Raw genomic sequence first — 23,757 nt, forward strand, 5'->3', positions numbered from 1 at the left:
ATGTGAAAAAATTCACGCGCATTGCGTATATAACACTAATTGATAAACAAGAAAAAAAAATTCAGTTTATCATTTCATTAGCCGGGAAAAAATTGTCAAATAACTTGTTGAAAACGCAATTTTGCTAGACTGCAGCCTTAATAGTTTGCGGTTTAGGTATTAATAGACATGGCGTTTATTACGCGAACGAATTTAGAAATTTTATGAATGAACTTGCTGACCCGATAAACGTTGCCCTGCCTACGCGCGAACTGTTAAAACGCGTGAGGGTTATATTATGGCCGTTAAGTTTTCTTAGCTTTTTGAAGTGAAAACTTCTTTAGCGGCATTGAGCACTTTTTCTGTAATGGGTATAAAATCTTAAACTCGCGTCAGGACACGTGACCATCGAAAAAGCGTAAGACGGATACCATTCCAAAATATCAAACATGCTCAACGTTAATAATCAAGTTTTCACTTCTGCCGGCACTCCCGGAGTGCAACCCGTCTTTTTTATTAGGTATGTATTTTTGGGGCGATTTCTTCAGTTTTTTTTATCATAAGATCGTTCTCGAAGTTTATATCTATGGAGAGCTCGAAATTTATCTATACTTATTACGTTAACATCATTTAAAAAGCGGGTTTTCCTGCTTTATATAATTTTCCTTGATAAAACTCATATCGGGTATCTTTATGTAACAATTTTATACTGTAGTTTCCCATAATTATATCAAATTATAAGGAATTGTTATTTTAATAAGAGATGTTTGAAATATTAAAAGGAAGGTGCGTACTTAATATGAAAGATTACAATTGAATAATAGTACAGATTTATTATGGCATGTGAATGAATTCGTTCTATAGAATATTTTGGAAAGTAACTACCAAATAAAAGGACCTGAGTTAAATATTTAAAAGAAACGGAAAATATACTCGTAATTGGTATTATATTATTTCCTTGTGTTTGATGTATTGTAATAAACGCCGCGTTTCGACCGCTCGTTCTTGAATACCCTAGCAACAAATATAGGTTTATTTCGTTACTAAATTGACGTCTAAAACACACGCTGACTCACAGTTAGTATAATAATGTCAAGTTTGCTTAGTGCTTAGTGCGTGCTTGTGCCGGTAACTTGAGCTTAAAAGTTAAAATGAAGAAAGGTGTGTTTGTGTGCGTGTGTGTGTTGATAAGCTTCGTGGGAGCATATGTGAGTATTGTTTTTACTATGTTGGTATGTAGTTTGTTTTTAAATATAACAGATAAGTGTTCGTAAAATGCTGAAAGATTTTTTTATTTCTTCTTATGAACTTATTACATGTTGGTAGTGTTTTTAAATATTACACATAAACGTTCATCGTGCTTAAAATTATGGTTATTTGTTCATTTTGGCTTACACGAAGTGTCACAAATATTTAATTCATTTTTAAAATACAAAAAATTAGCAAAATTTAAATAGGTAACACATTCTATTACAAATATATAATAAATAATGTCATTTTAAATAACTTAATTGTTTAAATATAATTGACCTACCTCGATATCGAACTATTAAAATTTAATTAAAATACCTTACGAAATGTACTGTAAAAATAAATTAGGTAGCAATTATAATTATTGACTGTTAAATAATTGTAATCGATTCGATCAATCGATTGTCTATTATTTTTAAATAACTTGTTATAAAAATATCCAAGATGAGGATTAATTGTCCCACTGTGACTTGTCTGGGACAATTAATCCTGAGGGTAACTACAAATTCTTATAATTTTGCTATTATCGTATAAAAAGCTCACATTACGACCAATCATCTTCGAATCAAACATTCTTTGGCGGATCTAAAATATCTATAATCTACACATTACGTGAATTCTAACACAATCACATCAATTCCCAGTACGCAATGACGGCATCTGCGAACTCAGCTGATCTCATAACATCTCTCATTCATGTCTATATTGTTTTAAAATTTCATTCATCACTTGTGTTAGAAACTTAGTATACACTGTCTTCATTTGTATAAACTAATGTTGTATAATAAAAATGTCAGGAAATTTTTGTCAAGTAAGTACCTAACTATAAAATTTCTAGACGAATGCATCAAATTAGATAGAGCTTTCTTTTAAAATATATGTTTCTGTCAAGAGAAGGCCAGTATGAAAATACTATACTCACAAGCTGTAATTAAATAATAAAATAAGTTTGAGTTTGAGTTTGATTTAATTTATACTCAAATGGATTATCCGTCAAAACAATGTTATCTGCATTATTCGCCAACGCACATAATGGGATCATAAAAAATATTATCATAAATTTCCTTAATTTTATTTAAAGTATCTAGCTTTTATTTACATTTTCCTCATATTCATAATATTATCATTACTTATTAGTCATAAAAAAATTAAATTATCTATACGCAAAGCAAACATCGTATATTTTTATTGGATTGGATGGTCAGTAGAGCTTCAATAAATTTTAAGAGACTTAAATTATCACGTGATCCTGAACACTTAATAAAACCATAGCAATCGAATATTAATCAGGTCAATTATGCTATTTTCAGAAACCAAATCGAGTGCGCCACACACCAACCCACTTATCTTACTCAACCAAGAAGATCGAAGTAACGATACCAACCATGGTCCATCTAGACATAAAACTGACCAAGAAACTAGCCAAAGAATACAGCTTTAAAACAAGGAAAAAACTAAAGAACATCGTCAAAGGTATCATAAATGATGCCAGTTCTTTATTCAAACACAAATATTTAAATGCAACGGTCAATTTCCAATTATTGGACGTTAAATTCTTTAGAAATAACAGAGCGGTTACTATGGATGAAAATGCTACGAATTATTTAAGGAATTATTGTGACTGGCAAACTGAGAAGAAGAAATTGAAGAAAAAGTTGTATTATTCTGTTTTGTTGACTGGCCTGGATTTGTTTTATATTAAGAATGGGAAGCCTGTTCGAGGATCTACAGGTAGAATATTAATAATAATAAAAACTAAATTATATTTTCTATTTATAACTATATCCCAATACTACACACGATCACATAAAATAAATATCTATGCCAACGCGACGTTACTACGTGGTTACCTACTACAATGAGGAAGGATAAATCACCAAAATTAGAATTATTTAATTATAAAAATAAACCTATATTGTGTGTCAAACAGGGTTTAAAATAACTCATAATGTTATCTAACCATATTATGTTATTTTGTTTCACACAATTACAATCAGAAGTTTTTAGTTTTTTTAGCATTACTATAATTTTTATATTATCACTACATAGTATAAAACAAAGTCTCTTTCTCTGTCCCTATTTCCCTATGTCCCTTTGTATGCTTAAATCTTTAAAACTACGCAACGGATTTTGATGCGGTTTTTTTTAATAGATAGAGTGATTCAAGAGGAAGGTTTTAGTATATAATTTATTAGGTTTTAGAGAAAGCGGGCGAAGCCGCGGGCGGTAAGCTAGTTATCTTATAAATAAGTAGTGTTTTGTAGAGTTCTAATTTCGTTTTCGTTTATTTACTTATTGTATAACTATCATATTTAATAATGTATTACATCTCTTACTTGCCTTCCAAATTATTTATTACCTACATCTTTATAATAATAAAAACTTTTCAGCACGCAGTTATTCAAATGGTGTTTGCAGCTTGCGAAAGAGTTGCGCGCTTCTGGAATGGCAGCCGAAGAATATGGGATATTTGCTCGCACACGAAATAGGACATAGGTAATAAATAATACGTAGAAAAGTACTTTTTTGTGTTTGTTTTTACATCAAATTTATAGAGTTAGGTTATGTATATAGGTATGGATATAGAATTGTGACACAAAATTGATAAAAAAACGAAAATTGAATGAAAAAGCTACAGAAAACAAGAGTAATAATGTTTGATGGTAATTGTTCCTTTTCGATATAATATAGTACCTACTAATAACCATTATAAAATATAATATTTTTGCTTTCCGTAATATTTTTATGACAAAATATATTTAGAAGGCGGTACAAAGTGAAATTGATCCGTTAAATATGAATATTATAATAAATAGGTACTGCGAATACAGATTACGGACCCTCCATTATTTCACCGTTAATATAATTGAACTCCAAACGAACCAAACAGGATTAACAGCTCACATTCACTTTGAGGCTAATAATATGAAATTACTAGATTTTACGGTTAGATTTTAGAGCCTAGACCAGATATATACTCATTTAGTCATCTAAATATAGGATTTTGGATTATAAATTCAAGATATTTTTTACATTTTATCAATCAATTCTCAGTAATAGCTGTGTTTTACCTGAAAATAAAACACATATTAAATACTTACCTATATTTGAAGCTTACTTCATTGAGAAGGTACCTAGCTTTTTCCGCCTATTTTTCCCTCTCTTTCCGTTGTATATATGCTATCTCTCTCGCACACCTCTCCACCAGGTGGCGGGGCGCACGATAATGTCGGGCGCTGGATGTTTTTCATTGAGTCGAAATCCACAACAGGTGGACGTTAAGTGTAAGCTTCAAATATAGGTAAGTATTTAATATGTGTTTTATTTTCAGGTAAAACACAGCTATTAAACACTTGACCGTAATTTGAAGCTTACTTCATTGAGACCTGTTTGTTACCCACCTGGTGTACAATATATGGACGCCAATGTGAATTTGAATACATAAGTAATTACTTATTTCTTTATTTGAAAGAGTAAGGTGTGCAGATAGTATACCTACCAATAAATCACACAAATTTTTATATTATATAATATATTAACAATCCCAGATGAAAAGTTAATCAAATAAGAACCAAAAAGTTAATCATAATGATTAAAAGTATTAGAACTTATGAGATTGGTTCAAGCGTACCTTAGTTAACCTTTTGGGCTTGAAAAGTTAAAGTTACTACAATTTTCACTATCTTTAGCGTAAATCTGCGAAAGCGCCAGTAACGACTTTCAATTACGCATATAGATGTTACTTACAAAATGAAGCAACAGCTGATCCCGACGAGGCAAAAATACCTCAAACTCAAACCTTTATTTATTCAATTAGAACTCTGTAGAAGCACAATTGAATCATCTTTACATAGAATTACCACCTGTCTCAACTCACACAGTTTTAACCCAACCTGCTACAAGCGGACAAGAAGAGAACTTGGTCCTTACTTTTGGGGTCAGAAATAAATTTAAAAGGTCACCCCTTGAATAAGGCAATAAAATATCAAAACAGGTAAACGGTTTTAATTATAATACAGATTTTTAACATCAAACCAAACCGTGCGGTATCTATTAATGTTTAGAGCCAACGCCACCAATCATAATCTAAACATGGCTAGTACTTTCAGTACAATGCATGAATTATTTATTTAAAACTGATAGGTCATAAACTCTGTACTGGAAACAAATATACTGAACTTAACTCTTAAGAGACTAAAATGATAAGGAGCTTATCTGTGTCCCAAAACTGCAATTACTACAGCCAAGTACGTTACTTTTAATCAATTCGGTTTTAAGATATAATTATGATTTACATAAGAACTTATATACCGAAAGCCTCGGGACTACATAACGTGACTTATCTTCTTATATATAAAAATGAATCGCAAAATGTGTTGGTAAGCGCATAACTCGAGAACGGCTGAACCGATTTCGATAATTCTTTTATTATATTCCTTGAAGTACGAGGATGGTTTTTATGTAGAGAAAACGTAAGTACCACGAGCGAAGCCGGGGCGGACCGCTACTTTATAATAATAGTGTTTGTGCACAACACTAGGCAGTCAACAGCTATATGAACGTCAGATAGGAAAAGAGCCAAATTTATCCAGTCAGTAACAAAGGATTTTAACTATAGTTACTTTATTCTAATTCAACCAACTACTACTAGCTACTCCGTATGTCTTTTGGATAGACGGAGGCAAATAGGATTTTTATTCCAACTATATCATTTGATATTTTGAAAATGTACTCCACATTTTCATACCGTCAGAGTCATTTTGCAGATTATAGTGGTGCAGCACTGAACACTGTCTATTAGGTGGCTGATGCTGCTGACCGGGCCTTCAGTTCCGCTTTCCAGAATACCTTCACCCTTCTAGGTGTTACTACTACTGAAATAGCGGTACTCTATCGCGTCGTTCAGGTCTCTAACTGACTAGGATTTCTCATATTATCGTAACAACCCTCGCTCGTTCTAACGAGGATAAATTATCGCCAAGGAATTCTGCTGCAGGATAATGGCAAGAGAGATTATAAGCTTAACTATGCAATATTATGTTAAGGAATATGGTGGGTTTTGAATACTATCGTCGTCTGAAAGTATCTCCTTTCGATTAACTGCATTAAGGATGCAGATCTGATCCCATCTTTGTTCCGTAGGAATGCTACGACAGTCTAAACGTTACACTGAACAAAGAAAATTGCCCTGAATATAGTCGGTTGTTCCAACATCCGTAATATGGCTAGCCTAAGGTTAGTTATCCCTTGATTGTAACTGCTACCAATGGAGGCATTGCTCTTGTGTTGTCCACAGTTGTGCGAGTGCAAAAATGAAGAACTGAGCTCGTGGGGAGCTATGTCGAATGAATCTGTGTTAAGATTATGACAGTATAGGACAGTTAGCTGTGGATGCGAAGACAGGACATTACTTTATTCATCCGTAAACACGCGAGGCAGCCACGGACAGCGATATAGCAAGAACTAAACTAGCAAAGTTTAGTTCGCTTACCAGACTTTGTCATGTTTTAAATGCAGTATATCCTCTGAATAGCATTGCATTTATGACTATTGATAAACTTAATTCACCCGTAAACACGAGAAGCAGGCACGGATAGCGATATAGCAAGAACTAAACCAGCAAAGTTTAGTTCGCTTACCAGACTTATATTTTAAAAGCCGTATAGCCTGTACATTTCATTTATTGCCCCCCCCCCCCCTCAAAGCAAAGAAATGAGAAGTCATTTGGCAGAGCTTTCTCGTTAAGGGTAGGGGTTCCAAGTAATATCTAATAATAAGAGGCTTTTGTTTGGAAAGATTGACTTTCCGTTATTTATCCTCTATCCTATGTAACTCAACAGTCAGTATTCTCAGCATTCGTTGAGTACTTAAACGTTTTACGTTAATAGTTGTATATAACTTTATTATACAATATAATAATCCTGGTGGGATGACAAAAAACTTGTCTAACAAACGATTATCCTAATCCCTCAGCGATTTATTGTTTGAGCCCCGAAGAAAAATCTCATGGGTGCAATAATGAGGTCAAATGGGTTGAAAAACGAGTCAAATAAATTGCCTACAAGACCGGGCAACTAAAATAGGCCTATGAGAGGTCAACTATACGTAATCAATCGTCATTTGTTACATTCAATCGCTTTGCGATTAAAAAATCTCTTCCGATGTTTGTATATGTAAATTGGTCGGCTAGTGCCATTTAATTACGATACCAAACATACCGTTGACACAAGGCTTGGTGACAATCCTCGAAACCACCGCCACAAATCATCTGCGAGATGATATTTGATCCGACTCGCCTTCCTTTGTTGTGATTAGGCTTTGCATTGGTAAATACAATTTGTTCAATTCCAATTTCCATAATTGGTAAACCAATGGTGGTTTCCTGATTCCTGAAGCGTAAACTTTTAGGATACGAAGTATCAATTTCATGCGCCCATTATTTGACGTATCTAACCTTTATTGTATTTATTAGGTCATTTACTATACTGCCCACTGTGAAGTAGATTTCAAAACCTTTTTCTACCTACCTTAGAAGAGTGAAGATCCGATACGGTCATATCCAAAACTTCTTTCGTGGGTCCTCGTTGACAAAAGCAAATATCTATGATCATTTTAATGATCAATCCTTTGTATATTTGCACCAATCGCCATTAAAGCCCCGCGAGGGCTGATATATATTTGCACCATTTCCCCGTGGGGACGGTTGTTATCAAAGCCCCGCGAAGGCTGATATATATTTGCACCATGTCTCCGTGAGGTACTGTTGTAATCAAAGCCCCGCGAGGGCTGATATATATTTGCACCATTTCTCCATGAGGGACGGTTGTAATCAAAGCCCCGCGAGGGCTGATATATATTCGCACCATCTTTTCCGTGAGGGACGATTGTAATCAAAGCCCCGCGAGGGCCGATATATATTTGCACCATTTCCCTGCGAGCGACAGCTGCGCGAGGGATGTTTGTAACTAGAAATAAGTAGGGCCTGCCAAAAAATGCTTAAGAGACACCCTGCGAGGGTGAATTTGACCTGGCGTCTGCGAGGAGTAGTGGCCACATTTATGTATTCTGCTTCGAGCAAGAATACACCTTAGTGCTAATATAAAAATAGCAGTAAATAATCATTTAAATAATATAGCAATTAACAAGGTCCTTTAACTTATTTTCCAATGTTAGCGACATTTAATAAATTCATAATTCAAATCAATTCACTAAATTTTAAAATGAACTTCGATTCATATTTATTTTTGTTCATGCAATCGATGTAACATTTAGTTGCTTTATATCCGTTAACATTCCTTACGAACGCAACCATACCGTCGTAGGACGTTATATTTAATTGCACAAAATAATCTCCACTCACCCGCAATTTTTTACTTTTTGTCAAGGTGTACAAGTTTATAATATTATTCTAAAACGTTAGAAGTGAATTGTAAATCCTTTGAAATAAGTGTATCTAAATCTAATTTATATTAAGATATCTCGATAATTATTATACGATAACCCTTTCAGCACAAGTTCAGTAAACCAAAGAATTTAATTGTAAAATTTTGGTACTTACTCGTTTTAACAAAAAAGTTGCATCATTTGAACATAGGAAACGTAATTTTCAATCAAATTAGCCGTGTGTAATATGTCTATTTTCACATAAAAACGGATCAGAATAATACTCATAAAAGGACACGTATAGACTACGGATAGTTTTGAATGTGTGGAACATTCATGGTACGTATCTACTATACATGAGCGAATTCCATCATTATTCAGTTGAGCGGTAACTCCCGTACGATTTATAAAATAAAATCACAACATGTTCTGACATGTCGTGACTTCTTGGAGCTGACTCATCTCGTTCGATAATTTTTAGTAATAAACTATGATAGGAATTCCGAACCGTTCCTAGCGATAACGACAATGTAATAAAGTCGTAGCAATGGATTGTATGCCTGTAAAGCTTTGAGTTGGCTCATATCCATACTAAGTATTAATTGTAATTTTTCCACGAAAAATTCACTTGTACCCTTGTAATAAAAACACATTATTAAAAATGAAATAAAATATTAAAAATATCTATATACAAGAGAGGGTATTTGATATATCTAGTAATATCAAATAATCACAAAAGTAATATTAACGATTCGAGTAAAGCCGAACGGTAACACCGTTAAAATAGCTTTACTCACAGTATTAAAAATTCAAATATTAATGAGTACATATTGCATAATGAAATATTTCAAAAGAAAAGTTACTATTTCAAGTAAAATGTAACGGTTGTATCGTTAATTTTAAATATCTTTATTCATGCTATTAAGTATTTAAGCATATTGAAAAATAAACTATTGCTGAAGGATTCATTAAAAACCTCAGCATTTTAAATAAAGTCCAACGATTATACCGTTGACTTTAAAGATTTTTACTCATTTTTAAGTAAAATATTATTAGAATAGATGTAAAAATAACTCACTGTACCGATCCGACGGGATACACTTTTTAACACTTTTAGCACTTGCTTTAAGCAATACTTAATACTTAATAGCACCAAGGTTGTAGTCTTGTAGACAACCTTCTCGCGGCGGAAGCTAGACGCCAATGAAAAACATCCAGCGCCCGACATTATCGTGCGCCCCGCCACCTGGTGGAGAGGTGTGCGAGAGAGATAGCATATATACAACGGAAAGAGAGGGAAAAATAGGCGGAAAAAGCTAGGTACCTTCTCAATGAAGTAAGCTTCAAATTACGGTCAAGTGTTTAATAAATGAATACAATATAATATAAATATAGATAAAGCTTTAAACACTGATTATACAAGAAATTTCGAAAACTATCTGATTAAACAGTGAAAACATCTATGATTAAAAATACTTACCACAAAAATATAATATAGGAGGCATGTGTTTTCAAATAAATTCCTGAAATTTTGTATAAATTGATTATCATCTCAGTTACAAGCTTTAATTTTAAATAACTTTGAACATACACACTGCTAGTTAACTACACATATAAAAATTGATGTTTCAGTCTCGGAGTACCTCACGACGGTCATCCCTTTAACAATTGCAATAAGTATAAAGGCATCATGGAGTCAAAGTATGATCCGGCCAGCATTTCGGATACCTGGTCTCCTTGCAGTCGAGTTTCTTTGGAATTCTTTGTACGGTACGAAACATTAATTAATTATTATTAGATAAGAGCTGTTGTTGAATACTGAAAAAAAAAAATTTTCTTCTTGGATCGAACGTCTATTTTATAATACGAAAGATTGTATTTTCTTCATCAAAGAAATTATCTAGACGCTTTGCTATTTTATTTTTGTAGGCGTTATAATTTTATTTTTCGTTTTAATATTTCTGTAGGCGTTTTAGATTTTATGTATGAAAAGTTATATAATTTTTTTTTACCTTATAAATGGATAAACTGTTATCATTTTCTTTTGAACTGAAAATCTCTATTTCCAAATCACTATTCTCTCTTTATTTTTTTGAACTGAAAATCTTTCTTTCGGGATAACTAGTTAGTTAGTTATTTCTTATATTTTCCATTAACTAAACTAAAATAAATTAATTCACAACATTATAACTTAGAATTCCCCGATCTTGTATATTTCCTGTTTTTAAGTTTAACATTTTTTTAAGATTTTTCTAACTAATTAATTCGATATTAATTTAAATTGTTTTATTACAGGAGCAAAAAGGCTTGGTGCATCAAAGAGAGCAACCAGCAGTTGGAGTATAAAATATATGTTTAGTTTATAATTAGTACTTATTTTGTGTGATACTAGCTTAATAAAATATTATGAGATAAGAATAAGACTATTCTGTTTTATTAAAGTTTCCATCAATATTCAAAGATAATTAACAATTACTTAGGTACTGAAGAATATGAAATTATTGAGAAAAAACATCAAATAGGTACATATAAAAAACGTGTACGTTATACTGAAATAAATACTACAATATTTGTATCAGGAAATATTATTATTATAAAAGGAAACATTTGTATATATACCGATTTCAAATAGGGTAGTATTTAAACGAGTGACTGTAAATTAAAGTTTTAGTTATCAAAAATAATTAATTGGGGTAACAGAATTACTAAGTGAGCGACTGACTGCGAGCGATGAAAAATTAATAGATCAGCAACTAACAAACATTAATTTGCGTTACATAAAATACAAAATGAGCAGCTTCATAATATTAGAGCGACCTAATATTAATTGTTTGAGTGACAAAATTACGTCTTGTATTATATTCATTATTTGGCATATGATTTATTTATACTGAGTGGCATTTTATCTTAATCGAGGTATTTCGAATTGAAAAATCACTTTGTAAAATACTATAATGGACAGAGTAGGTACTATCAGTTCAATTTGTTTTTGAAAGTTTTATCAAATAACTATTTGAACAATTTATTCTAGAGTTTTTAGTCGCTCTAGATGAGCGTAATTTAGTCGCTCACTTAGTAATCTATTCGCTCAACTAGTAATTTAGTCGCTCATATAGTAATGTAATCACACAGTTAGAATTCTAATATATCAAATGGATTAATCACAATCCTCCTTTAGTACACTCAATCTGTATTTTATTATCAACTAATATTCGTTGCTTGTTTAGTTTATTTGTCGATTACTCAAATTCATACCGCTCAAGTTATTAAATCAGTATCTCATAATCAGTCGCTCACTTTATTTTCAGTCGCTCGTTTTATTATTCCCCTTTCAAATATACTTACTAGCGTCTGCAGAAAGCTGCTGTTTTATTTCGTTTTTATCCCGCGTCAGCCCATGCTGATTTAAGTATGTAGTTTAAAATTCACAGCAAATACAGAAAACTATTTTCTATAAATTCACTTTCACTTATATACCTGCAATGCGTAAACATAATAAATTCGGGTCACGCGTCCGTCCGTACATCTCATATAAAATGCCGTATTTGTATGCAATATACAAAATTGAAAGTTTTCTTCGAAAGTGTTATACTTTAAAACTGAAAGTATAGCCAATTAAGTTTCGTCAGTTAATGGTCGGATTTATTGTTTAATTGCTGGCTGGTTATTACTTAAGATGATTGTTAGCTTTGAAAAGTGCTAAAATTTAAAAAGTGAATCGAAATATTTCATTTTCAGACCTCTTTTGATTCTATATATTTGATTAAATAACACAGCTAGAAGAACCGAAGATAAATATTAAGTACCAACCTATAAATAAAAACATAGATTATAAATAAAGTGAAAAATAGAATACTTAACACTTTTTTTAGTTTTTTTTTTTATTAGAGAATAATTAACTAATGTAAAATATAAATAATCTTTCAAAACTGGTCGAAAATTCGAAAATGACGATAAAAAAATGTAGACATTCTTAATTTGAATTCTTAAAAAGGGCGCCATTCATGCAATTTCATCCACAGATTAAACACAGTGACCTAAAGACATGGTAAAAAAACAAAAGGGTACAGTTATTTTATATGTCAGTATGCACATTACATTGTTTTTAATTTGGACTATTATAAGAACAAAGACTGAACGGTAAGTGGTCATGGTTCGGAGGTGCCACGTACTGTGGTAATCGTACATAATGGTGACATACTAACCAACAGTTCAGACAATTTTATATATTGTTTCCCGAATCGTAAATCTTGCGAATTGTGTGTGAAAGTTTTTATAGGTAAAACGGACTAAGTATTTGATTGTTAAGACATTTTTTGTTATTATTTAATTTACAATTGTATTGTCTGTTTTTGTTTTCTACAAAAATATAAAGCAGTTCTATAAATAAATAAATAAAGATAATTTAAACAGCATACTAATATTTGGTTACTAGCCACAATAAATATAATTATTCCAACAACCTATAAGATCCAAGTTTACAATTAAAAACTACATAACGTAATGGAAAATGGAGAAAAGTGTAAGTCGTTTGGACTTTCAAGCACATCTTGAAGTTGAATCTAGATTGAAAGTGGTTTCTATATCATACTAACGACCTTGTAACATGGACAAATTGATATTCTAGATGGGTTTCTAGTTGAAGATCTTAATACTATTATAAAGGCGAAAGTTTGTAAGTATGTATGGATGTATGGATGTATGGATGTATGGATGTTTGTTACTCTTTCACGTAAAAACTACTGAACCGATTACAATGAAATTTAGCACACATATAGAGGGTAACTTGGATTAACACATATGATAGGTTTTATCCCGGAAATCCCACGGGAACGGGAACTATGCGGGTTTTCCTTTGAAAACGCGGGCGAAGCCGCGGGCGGAAATCTAGTAATCAATAGATTGATACGAATAGATAAGTTAATCGATTTTGTACCTTACATAATAAAGGTATACATAATACATAGTTTATTGAAGTGTGAAACTTCTTTATCGGGGTTGGAAAAAAATTTAGTGTAACATTTTTTCGTTACGCGTGACATTTTTCCGTTACGCGCCATCTTTTTCTTATCCCTACCACGCGTGATTCGACATATTTCTGTAAAGTTGCATATAGTAAATTATTTTTTAAAAAATAAGGTCATAAAGAAGTTTCACTTCTTACGTGTGTACTTTAGTACACGCACACATTTTTTTTTGTACACAGAAATAAGTGAAAAGGCAGTTTATGAATGGTCATACTGTATCGAAGAGGGCAGATAAATATATGTTTTAAAAGATAATTTTATAATATTACTAGTTAGCTAACCCGGCACACGTTGTTCTGCCTTACTCTTATCATTTAAGGGGATAAAAAAATTTGTCCGATTCTCAGACTCAAAATTTAATGAGAATCGGTCAAGCCGTTTCGGAGTATGATACCAATATATTGTGATACGAAAATTAACGAGAAAGAAGATTAGATTTATTGTTAGGCTATTTGATTAATAAAACATAAATGTGTTACTGTATATTGTATCTGCTCCATAAATAGTTCTATAATATTATGACGATCCATGAATACCTCTAATTAGAATTTACATCTCGTTTCAAGTTATCAATTAGCAATCTCAGTATTACAAATGCATCCCATAGCAATGTGAACTGATATAATCGTAATCCCACACTGCGACATTTCATATTGTTACTAAATCCTGTAATTACTGCAACTTTCCCATGTGTATGGTAAAAACTTGGAAAATAGGATTACGGCTTGTTTGTTTTAATTTCATTGTGCAGACATATTTTATAAGAATAATTTAATTGTAACATGATTTTGATGAGGACTATTTCGATAATAGTTTGACATGTTTGACAATTAAAAATTCTCTGTGCTGCGCTCCACCATATTTGCGCCGGCCCTAACTAATGTGAAAAACTTGCAGAAAATTACAAATGGATAATTTTAATAACTCTCTTTTACTTTCATTTAGGTACTTTGATTCTCTCAATTTATTTGTATTTTAAACAACTTAACCTTCTGGAGTATACTCTACTTATACATAACTAACTCTAATGTTCACTTATATTTATTTATTTCAAAGCCATAAACAACAAACAAATTGCACAAGTTTCCATACATTACAGCCATAATTGGACATCGCAACATTTGTGAATAAATACTCCGTGGTTAATAGAGTTGAAATGCTCTCTCTTTTGAGATTTCCGAAACAATGCGAACGAGTGACGGCGAAATATCGGGAGAAAGGTAACAATGGGTTCATGTGGGACATATCGGTGTGATCTGGTGGAACAGGGGAGGTGTGGAGTCGATTTAAAATATTATATGCAGAAACTAGTAAAAGTTCGTGGTTTAGTCCGCGAATAAAAAGTAGCCTACGCGACGCGGACGTTCGGATCTAGATTCGAATTCCAATTTCAAAATTATTTTATTTTTGTATGAATATTAGATGGCAATCAATAACAATTACTGTATTAAAAGAAACACATAATCTTCTTCTTATATATAAAAATGAATCGCAAAATGTGTTGGTAAGCGCATAACTCGAGAACGGCTGAACCGATTTCGATAATTCTTTTTTTATTATATTCCTTGAAGTACGAGGATGGTTCTTATGTAGAGAAAACGTAAACATGTACCACGGGCGAAGCCGGGGCGGACCGCTAGTATACTATAATTTTATCAATGTTCTAAAATTTATAGTATCAATATTCTTAAATATACAATAATAGCATAAACTTACCTCAATTACATAATTTTATGTGCTCCCAATTGTATACTATTTCACCGAACTACAAATTATAGTATAACTAAGTTAGAAATTATTTCACAATTGCGACTCCATAGATTTTCTGTCCAACACGCAATGTGTATCAATCGAAGTGGAACTCTAAGATTTTCACTATCTCACTGTTCATTTAAATCTGTCCTGGATTTCCTTCAGCATTGTTGCATTTAATACGGGGTGAAATCATTTGTACCTTATGGAAAGTTCTATAAATATCGTCAAAAGTGTTGAATTTGGAACTTCAACAGTTTTGATGACGCTATGAACTCGCATAGACTATGAGAATACTCGCGTTATAAATCACAATAAAATTTATTTTAAAATTAAAAATATATAAGTAAGTACATATATATCCATACTAATATTATAAATGCGAAAGTAACTCTGTCTGTCTGTCTGTCTGTTACTCAATCACGCCTTAACTACTGAACCAATTTGCATGAAATTTGGTATAGAGATATTTTGATACCCGAGAAAGGACATAGGATAGGTTTTATCCCGGAAATCCTACGGGAACGGGTTTTTCTTTGAAAACGCGGGCGAAGCCGCGGGCGGAAAGCTAGTATAAAATATAGCTTTCCTAGCTTTACCGTGTGGAAATATTTTTACAAATAGAGTAGAATTTACTATGTATATGTCTACTAAAAATATTTCTTTCTTCAACTTAGTTGAGCCGAGAGTATCTCAAATTTACAATTTTATATAATTCCATTTATTGTATTCCAAGAAAATATTTTGATTAATATATTATTACTTAAAACAAAATAAACAAAAAAATCATCCAATCTCTAAGCATCCGACAGTGTACAACAACCCTTAATCCACAGCAGTATTTCACGACAGCAACCGCCTAACAACGTTCTAATTCAGCTTCACAAAACCGCACAGTCGCATGCCGTCAAACACCGCGCGCTGTCGTTGTCAAACGTTGACAATAACTTTTTTTATCTGTGCATTTTTACAAACAAAAACTTCTGCCTAAATTTAAAAAAGAATTCTATTATTCTTTATGGTTCAAAATTTTCGGCTGTTTAGCTTTAAAAAAAAAATAAAGCGACTGGCTGTATAGAAAAAAAATTGCTGTCAGTTTTGCGCGGGAATTAAAAGTATTTTTTTTATTGTGAATTTGGAAATATTTTTAAATATTATTGCGAGATGAACAAGTAAAATCATATTTTAATTCACGGAAATGCCTAGTGTAGTGTAATTATGTATTTGTGTCGATTGTTGTTTACAATAGCTTTATTGTATTTTTTGGATCGAACTGTACACGGCGCGGAGTTTTTTGACAATGATGTAAGTATTTTATTTATTTTATATTTTCAGGTAACCACTCTTACGGTCTTACCTCTACTAATAATAATTGTTTTGAATGAAAATTTAAATATTAAATTTCCATAAACGATTGTTAAGAAAACTAATGCTTTAAGGAACTGTGTCATATGAAATAATTTTCCCGATTTGTAACGGTATTTACCTATTAATTATTACTTTTCCGTTTTCATATCACCATTTTACACCAACCTATCGAAGAAAGATTTTCTTTTCGTTCCTATTTCATAAATAATAATCAGAAAAATTAATCAAACAAATTGAGAACATCCGTCGTATTAAGGAATGGCCGTTAAAACTTAAAATTTAATTTAATTAATTTCTTAATTAAGTTAAATTGATTCTTTAATTTTTATTGAAAATTAGAAGTACCTACCTACCAAAGCTGGCTATTGTCCAAATCAAAGCAAAAAGATTTAATCCAAAACAGTGATTTATAATATCGCAAAAATCCGGTTGTATTACTTATGTATATCAAAAAGAAGCACACAAGACTGGTATCTTGTATTCAGTTTGTTTACGTTTTCAAGGTCGTAGCTGAAGGACGTTTGGGTTCAATAACCTCTTACTATTTTTGCTTGCAATAAAAAAGCTTATACATTTCGATAGCACGAAGCGTTTTTGGTGAAAATAATGTTTATCAGTGATGGAATGCTCCAAAATGGCCTATTAATAATAATAATAGTTAGGTGGAACCAAGAAGCTTACATCTGGGTCAGGGTGGAACTTTTGCTATAGATTACCTATTTATTAGAGCAAGATGAATCCGTCCTCACTGGGATCGGGAGTTGCCATTTGTAAAAAAGAAGAAGAAGAAGAAGAATTTCCTTCTACCATTGGAAAGTGCAGCAATAAAATGAGAGCCTTATAATTAGTGTCGGAAAATTTGTATAATTTGGTATTAAATCCCTACCATCCTTTCTAGTTTTTCTCGGACACACACAGTAAGTTATTAGTTATTACTTATTGTTTGTATAGTACCTATACTTTCATACGAATTTCATAATGATAAACAATTATTTGGATTTTGTCTATTAACAGGCAAAAAATTTATTTAATTCAAATTAATACAGTAGGCATTCAAAATACGTAAACGACATTTCAAATATATAAAATAATACGATATCCGAAGCTCACCCACACATATTTACTACACTAATAAATTCACACGTGTTTTAATTTTAAATAAAAATGATATTAATGTCCACGAAAACGCAAAAAAAATCTTTGAAATATATTCAAAAGCAGAGCTATAAAGAGCTTAGTGACATTTGAACCTGTACCAGTTCTGCCCAGTTCAAGGTTTGTCCAATTTGGGCCCATTCAATGTGAGCCTTGACTAGTGGACAATTTCGACCCACTCTCAATTTCTAGCTATTGTTTTACTTCCCGGGCGTAGGAAAGTTGTCGCTATGCGTGATGAACTAGGTTTAGCTCGTGGCGCCGCGTGGTAGCCTGATAAAAATTCTGTATGTCGATAATTAATAATAATATTATATTATCAAAGATAGATTGTTTATATATTTATTGCATACACATTTATCTGTGCTAACTAAAGTTAATTCTGTCCCTATGTAACTCAACTCAAATTATGATTAATTGATTGTTTTTAAAATGAATATCATTTCGTTATATTGTTATGTTCTTTAATTCATTCTAATACTGTATATTACATATTATAACAAATTTCAGTTTAACAGTCAATTTACCAAATCTGCACTTCGTGTTTTTTTTTTTTGTTTCTGTTTTTTAGAATTTTTATACTTCACACAATTTAAAAATATTCAAATTGGTCCAGCCTATTAAGTTATAGATGGGCTGACATTTAGCTTAATGAACATACATTTTATAAAACAGGTTAATTAAAAAGTATTATCTAGCAAAAATTCTAAGTGGCACGCGCAAGATTTTCAATGGCTGTGAAGTTTCCACACTGTCATAGAGAAAACTATGATAATATATTATGTTACCCGTAAAATATCTCTGATTTCCGTGTCGTAGGTTATGGATCTCTTCCGGCTTATTGAGAAAAGTCTTTTTTTTTGAAGAAAGTATGATTTTTTTTAATGTATGGCACTTTCGTAATATTGACAAAATAAAAACATACATATACCTAATAGTTTATAATATTCACAAGTTAGATCTATATTATCGCGACCTCCTGACGGACCTTAAGGAATTTTTAATTATACTAATTGTAGTTGTACATTTTCAATTACTTAATTTTTATACAAAGAAACTTCCGTTAAACATATTTTAATTATAATATTATATCGGGAAACTGTATAAGTTCCGTTCGGTAATTTTTAAGTTTTTCAGGGTCTAAGTTATGTTATATTACCTATGTGAAGTCTTAAAAAAAATTCATTATATTTACAAAAAGGCTTTGATTCATTATTTGAATTAAATTTAATTACCATATTATATTTGGATTTTAATGTAGGTATACCCAGTGCTAATTATTTTATATTTCTCTTATATTTTTACTTTTAAATAATTCAAGAACAAAATGTGGTAAAAAAAACAAATAAAAGTCGAGTACAATAAACTGATTTTAATAAAAACGCAATAAAACGACTGAACTGTAAATACTTCACACCACTCTCTCACATACCATTGTATTAAATACTGTATTATAAACTTTAACTTAGTATTGAATTCAACTAATTAGCAATTGTATACATTTTTGTATTTATTTGATTATATAGGTATTTGATTTTATGTAAATATAATGATGTTGCGTATAGAGCTACATCAAAAATAAATGTTTAAAAATAGAAAATGATAAGCTATAAAATTACGATCTAGTAAGAATTAGATACATAATTTAAAATGTCCTTTTTATTTATTATAGTGGACGAGAAGAATTTACCCCAGATCTTAGAGCATTAAAATGCTCTAAGCCCCAGATAATATTATTTAATAGTTATTGTATTCTACTTGAAGTCTATGTATTTACGATTCAAAACGTGACATATTGTTATAAACATATAACAAAAAGACATAAAAGTTTCAATTTAAATTCTTGCATTCAAGCAATGTCTCTGTCAGTTACGTAAACCATTATTGGAAACCAAAGTAACAAGGAGCTAGTTCTTTAACCTTAGAGAGAGATTGCAAGCCATTTAAGGTTATAGGTACTTTACTTTCTTTTTGCTTAAACTTTGACTTACAATGATCGTGATCATTGAAAATATTGGAATATCTTTGTCGTTACAATCTGATTCACATTATGGTTTATCTGAAAACGTTTTCGATAGTACGGTTTGTTAAAAAACGTGTTTGGAATAAAATTTGAAAGGAGGTTACAGTGTATTATTTAAGAAATTTCAATTAAACATCAGATATTTATCCTGCGATACTCTTTATATGTGAAATGAACATAGCTGCTCTATACGAAATAAAACCAAATATTTTTCGAGTACGTAGGTACTTATATGGATTATAATTACCTACAAATAGTCCAATCTTTATTCTTCATTATAATGTAAGAGTCATAAAGTATCTATAAGCTATTAATTACGAACTAGCTGCCCTTCGCAGTTTAACCCGCGTGGCTCCGATCCTGTTGGTCTTAGCGTGATATATAGAACCTTCCTCGATAAATGGGCTATCTAACACCGAAAGAATTTTTCAAATCGGACCAACAAACTCTTCAGCTTTATAATATTAGTACATATTACATAAAACAACCGATGTTTAAGATTGATAAGCATAAAATATGATAGAAAAACTGAACCAGATGGTATAGAACCACTTTCATCTAGTATTTCCTCATATATGTATGGCTATAAATTTATTATGCTGCATCGAACTGGATTGTCGATAAAAAGGCAGAGCATTTCCTTTTACTACGTCCCTTTCCTTAAAGAATTTTTCTTGTTATAAGCGATGTTGTTATTGGACTCTTACATGAATCGTCTTTTTTTAAGACTAATTATTACTAGTATTACGATTCACGGCAAAAAAAGCAAAGTAAACTAAACTATTCTTTATTGCTAAGGTAATAGATATTAGATAGGTAAGTTCAATCATTAGTAAAATCTAAATTATCTATTATATTTGAATTTATCAGCATTTTAACGCTCTAATAATAACAGGTCATAACAGGCCAGCCCAAAGAATTACAACAAAATTTCGCACAAGGCAAGGCAAGGCACACATATTGTAGGTATATGAGCAAAAATTGAGGGCCCATATATTATTCCATATCTCATTATATCTTGGTTAATCTCACTCCATAAATTCTTCATATAACAACTAATTAACATGATAATCAAATACAATGATCGCATGTATCTTTTATTCAACAATAATTTTATTGCTTCGTAAAATACCTGAGCAGAATTAGGTCGAGAATGCTAAAGGTTATTGTATAAAGCTCTGTTGGATCATGATTCTGCTAAAGTATTGTGCAAACTTTGTTGTTATTTATAGTGAGGTGAGAAAATTAAATTTGAATAAATTAGTTGAAATGTAAACCAATCTTTATTGAATAAATTGGAGCAGTTGAGTAAATGACGATGTTTTCATAAGGATTAGCTTAACTAAATATTATAAATTCGAATGTAACTCTGTGTGTCTGTCTCTTCTTCACGCCTCAACGAATAATCGGATTTCGATGAAATTTACAGACATACCTAGTTTGAGATCTCAATTCTCACGGGAACAGGAACTAAGCGAGTTATTCTTTGACTACGCAAAGCTATTTTCTAATAAAATATGACCTCTCAATTCAATACAAAACCCAAACTAATAAACAACATGTACCTAATTTCAACACAATGAGCTTTAGTTACTACATAATATATCGAAATTTACCATATTAATTGTAATCATCTATGTACACAGTAAATGTCATCATCTTCTTTATATATAAAAATGAATAGCAAAATGTGTTGGTAAGCGCATAACTCGAGAACGGCTGAACCGATTTCGATAATTCTTTTTTTATTATATTCCTTGAAGTACGAGGATGGTTCTTATGTAGGGAAAACGTAAATATTATGTACCACGGGCGAAGCCGGGGCGGACCGCTAGTAATATTATAATAATCCGTTACATTACAAAAGCTAACTGTAAACGAATAAAGCTACTTTGTCACCAACAGCAAGTGTAAGACAATTTTATCGTGCATCCATTTATCGTGTCCAGAGCGAAACAAATAATTTTCTTATCAAATAAAGTAAGTACTGTTATTGTAAGTAACACTGACAGTAATAATACAAACAAATAGCCTTTATTAAAAATGTTTCACGTAACCATTATTATACTAAGTTTTTTAAAACTTATCTGCAATTGATATTTCAACTAGTAACCTTCGAGCTTCATTCAAAATATGGACTGAACAAGCACAAACTAAAGATTCATTTGAATAAGCAATATCTGGCAAATCAGTAGGAACCATTCCATTTTTCACAAGACTCATACTTAGATATAAATATATCGAATAGGCGTTTACTCTCAGTAACTTAATAATAATAAAAGTTTCTATATCAAAATTGAAACATGCGTCAAACGCATATGCTACCTTGTGCTGCTGTTATGTCTCGTGCTATTAATAATTATAGCTGTCAATGTTAGATAAACATCGAATATGATTATCTCACGAAAGATCTGTGTGTATGTATCTAAAAAAAGATGTCCGCAAGAACAGACGCCTTTACAAAAAGAAGTTTAACAACAGCTCTTTAATATTTCCTATTTGATTGGTAACGTAGGTACAATGTATTACAGGTTTATTAAAAGTTTGAAAGTATAGATTTCTGTATGTTGCCTTTTAAAGCACTTTAATTTTGTTAATCACTGGAAAGCTATTACCGCGTGCTTGCGAGCGTGATAACGCTTTTCAATGATAATCAAAATTTTGTATTGAGAAAGAGCTAATTAATCAACGCTGAATCGAAATCGTCCTTTTAACAGTGTTGTGACAACAATTCTAAGTGTGTGGGCGAAGCTTAATTTTTTAATCAGTAAATAAACGCAAAAGTTGCTTCAATTAACCAGGAAATATGTTAAAAAGACAGAAAAGTCCACTACATATACAATGATTAATTATATAAAACTAAAATCCGTTCAAAAATCCTTGATTCGCAAAACCCATGTCATACTAACCCACGATCGCATATTTGCTATACAAAGGCATTCACATTCAAGTCACGAAGTGCTCTCACATAATAATTACAAGCAGTTTCTCTACATAAAACCAAATGACTCCATATGAAACTGTGAGCTTAACGCGAGCTTAATTTAACGACTAGGAAACAAAAACAAATTTATTAACACACACGTATTCTATCGTCTCGTTTTTAAAGGCTTCAATACATTTTAATAGTTTGGAATAGACTTAAGAGTCGTTAAAAAAAGTGTAGAAAAATTTATTAGATCATTTTTGCCAAATGATGAGGTTGAACTACATTCGATTTATTAAAAGAACGATTGGTAAATGTTAAAATACGTTGTGACTATTCAAAAGTGCTCCTAGATGAAATCTTCATCACTACATAGTATAAAACAAAGTCGCTTTCCCTGTCCCTATGTCCCTATGTCCCTTTGTACGCTTAAATCTTTGAAACTACGCAACGGATTTTGATGCGGTTTTTTTTAATAGATAGAGTGATTCAAGAGGAAGGTTTATATGTATAATAAGATCCATTAAGTAGTGGAGAAGTACTGTTATTTTTGAGGTTTCTAATGTGATGTCGTAAAAAATTACATTTATTCCGCTTACATTGCAAACGCAGGCTGAACCCTACGAGTTTTATCAAAATAATGTACTAAGTATTATACACATTGAAAAGGTCTACAGAAAAGTCCGCGATGGTATATGTCTATCTCTTATGGATAACCCACAATAACTTTTTTTTGTCATTTACTTTTTACGACAAATAATGGCTAATTTTCGAAGCGATTTTAACCAATACAGCATTAATCCTTAACCAATTAAATACCATGGATACATTGTTCATTTAATATAGATCTATATGGCCCTTTACACCGTATGATTTAAGTGAATATTTTCGAA

General features: G+C 31.5%; 2 protein-coding genes across 3 annotated transcripts in view; both read left to right on the forward strand.

Moving 5' to 3' along the window:
• Positions 1–1,065: 1,065 nt before the first annotated feature.
• Positions 1,066–10,994, forward strand: LOC149901570 (snake venom metalloproteinase atroxase-like). Of its 2 annotated transcripts, none has more exons than XM_090110567.1 (5): positions 1,066–1,187; positions 2,541–2,961; positions 3,621–3,726; positions 10,246–10,383; positions 10,909–10,994. In XM_090110567.1, the coding sequence occupies exons 1-5, from the start codon at positions 1,131–1,133 to the stop codon at positions 10,970–10,972; spliced, it is 786 nt and encodes a 261-aa protein (XP_089966693.1). In that variant the 5' UTR covers positions 1,066–1,130; the 3' UTR covers positions 10,973–10,994. The 2 variants fall into 2 exon arrangements, with proteins under 2 accessions (XP_089966693.1, XP_089966694.1); XM_090110568.1 differs by lacking the exon at positions 1,066–1,187 and adding an exon at positions 1,940–2,041.
• Positions 10,995–16,269: 5,275 nt separating this feature from the next.
• Positions 16,270–23,757, forward strand: part of LOC149901571 (A disintegrin and metalloproteinase with thrombospondin motifs adt-1-like) — a 44,915-nt gene continuing 37,427 nt past the window's right edge. The window contains exon 1 of the mRNA XM_090110911.1: positions 16,270–16,697. Coding sequence (XP_089967037.1) covers positions 16,611–16,697 — 87 coding nt within the window. The 5' untranslated portion in view covers positions 16,270–16,610. The remainder of the gene's footprint in view (positions 16,698–23,757) is intronic.

This window comes from Colias eurytheme, chromosome 16, assembly GCF_061535395.1.
Source record: "Colias eurytheme isolate Ceu_HAF_F1 chromosome 16, ilColEury1 Martin Lab GWU primary, whole genome shotgun sequence".
In the NCBI taxonomy this organism is placed as follows: domain Eukaryota; kingdom Metazoa; phylum Arthropoda; class Insecta; order Lepidoptera; family Pieridae; genus Colias; species Colias eurytheme.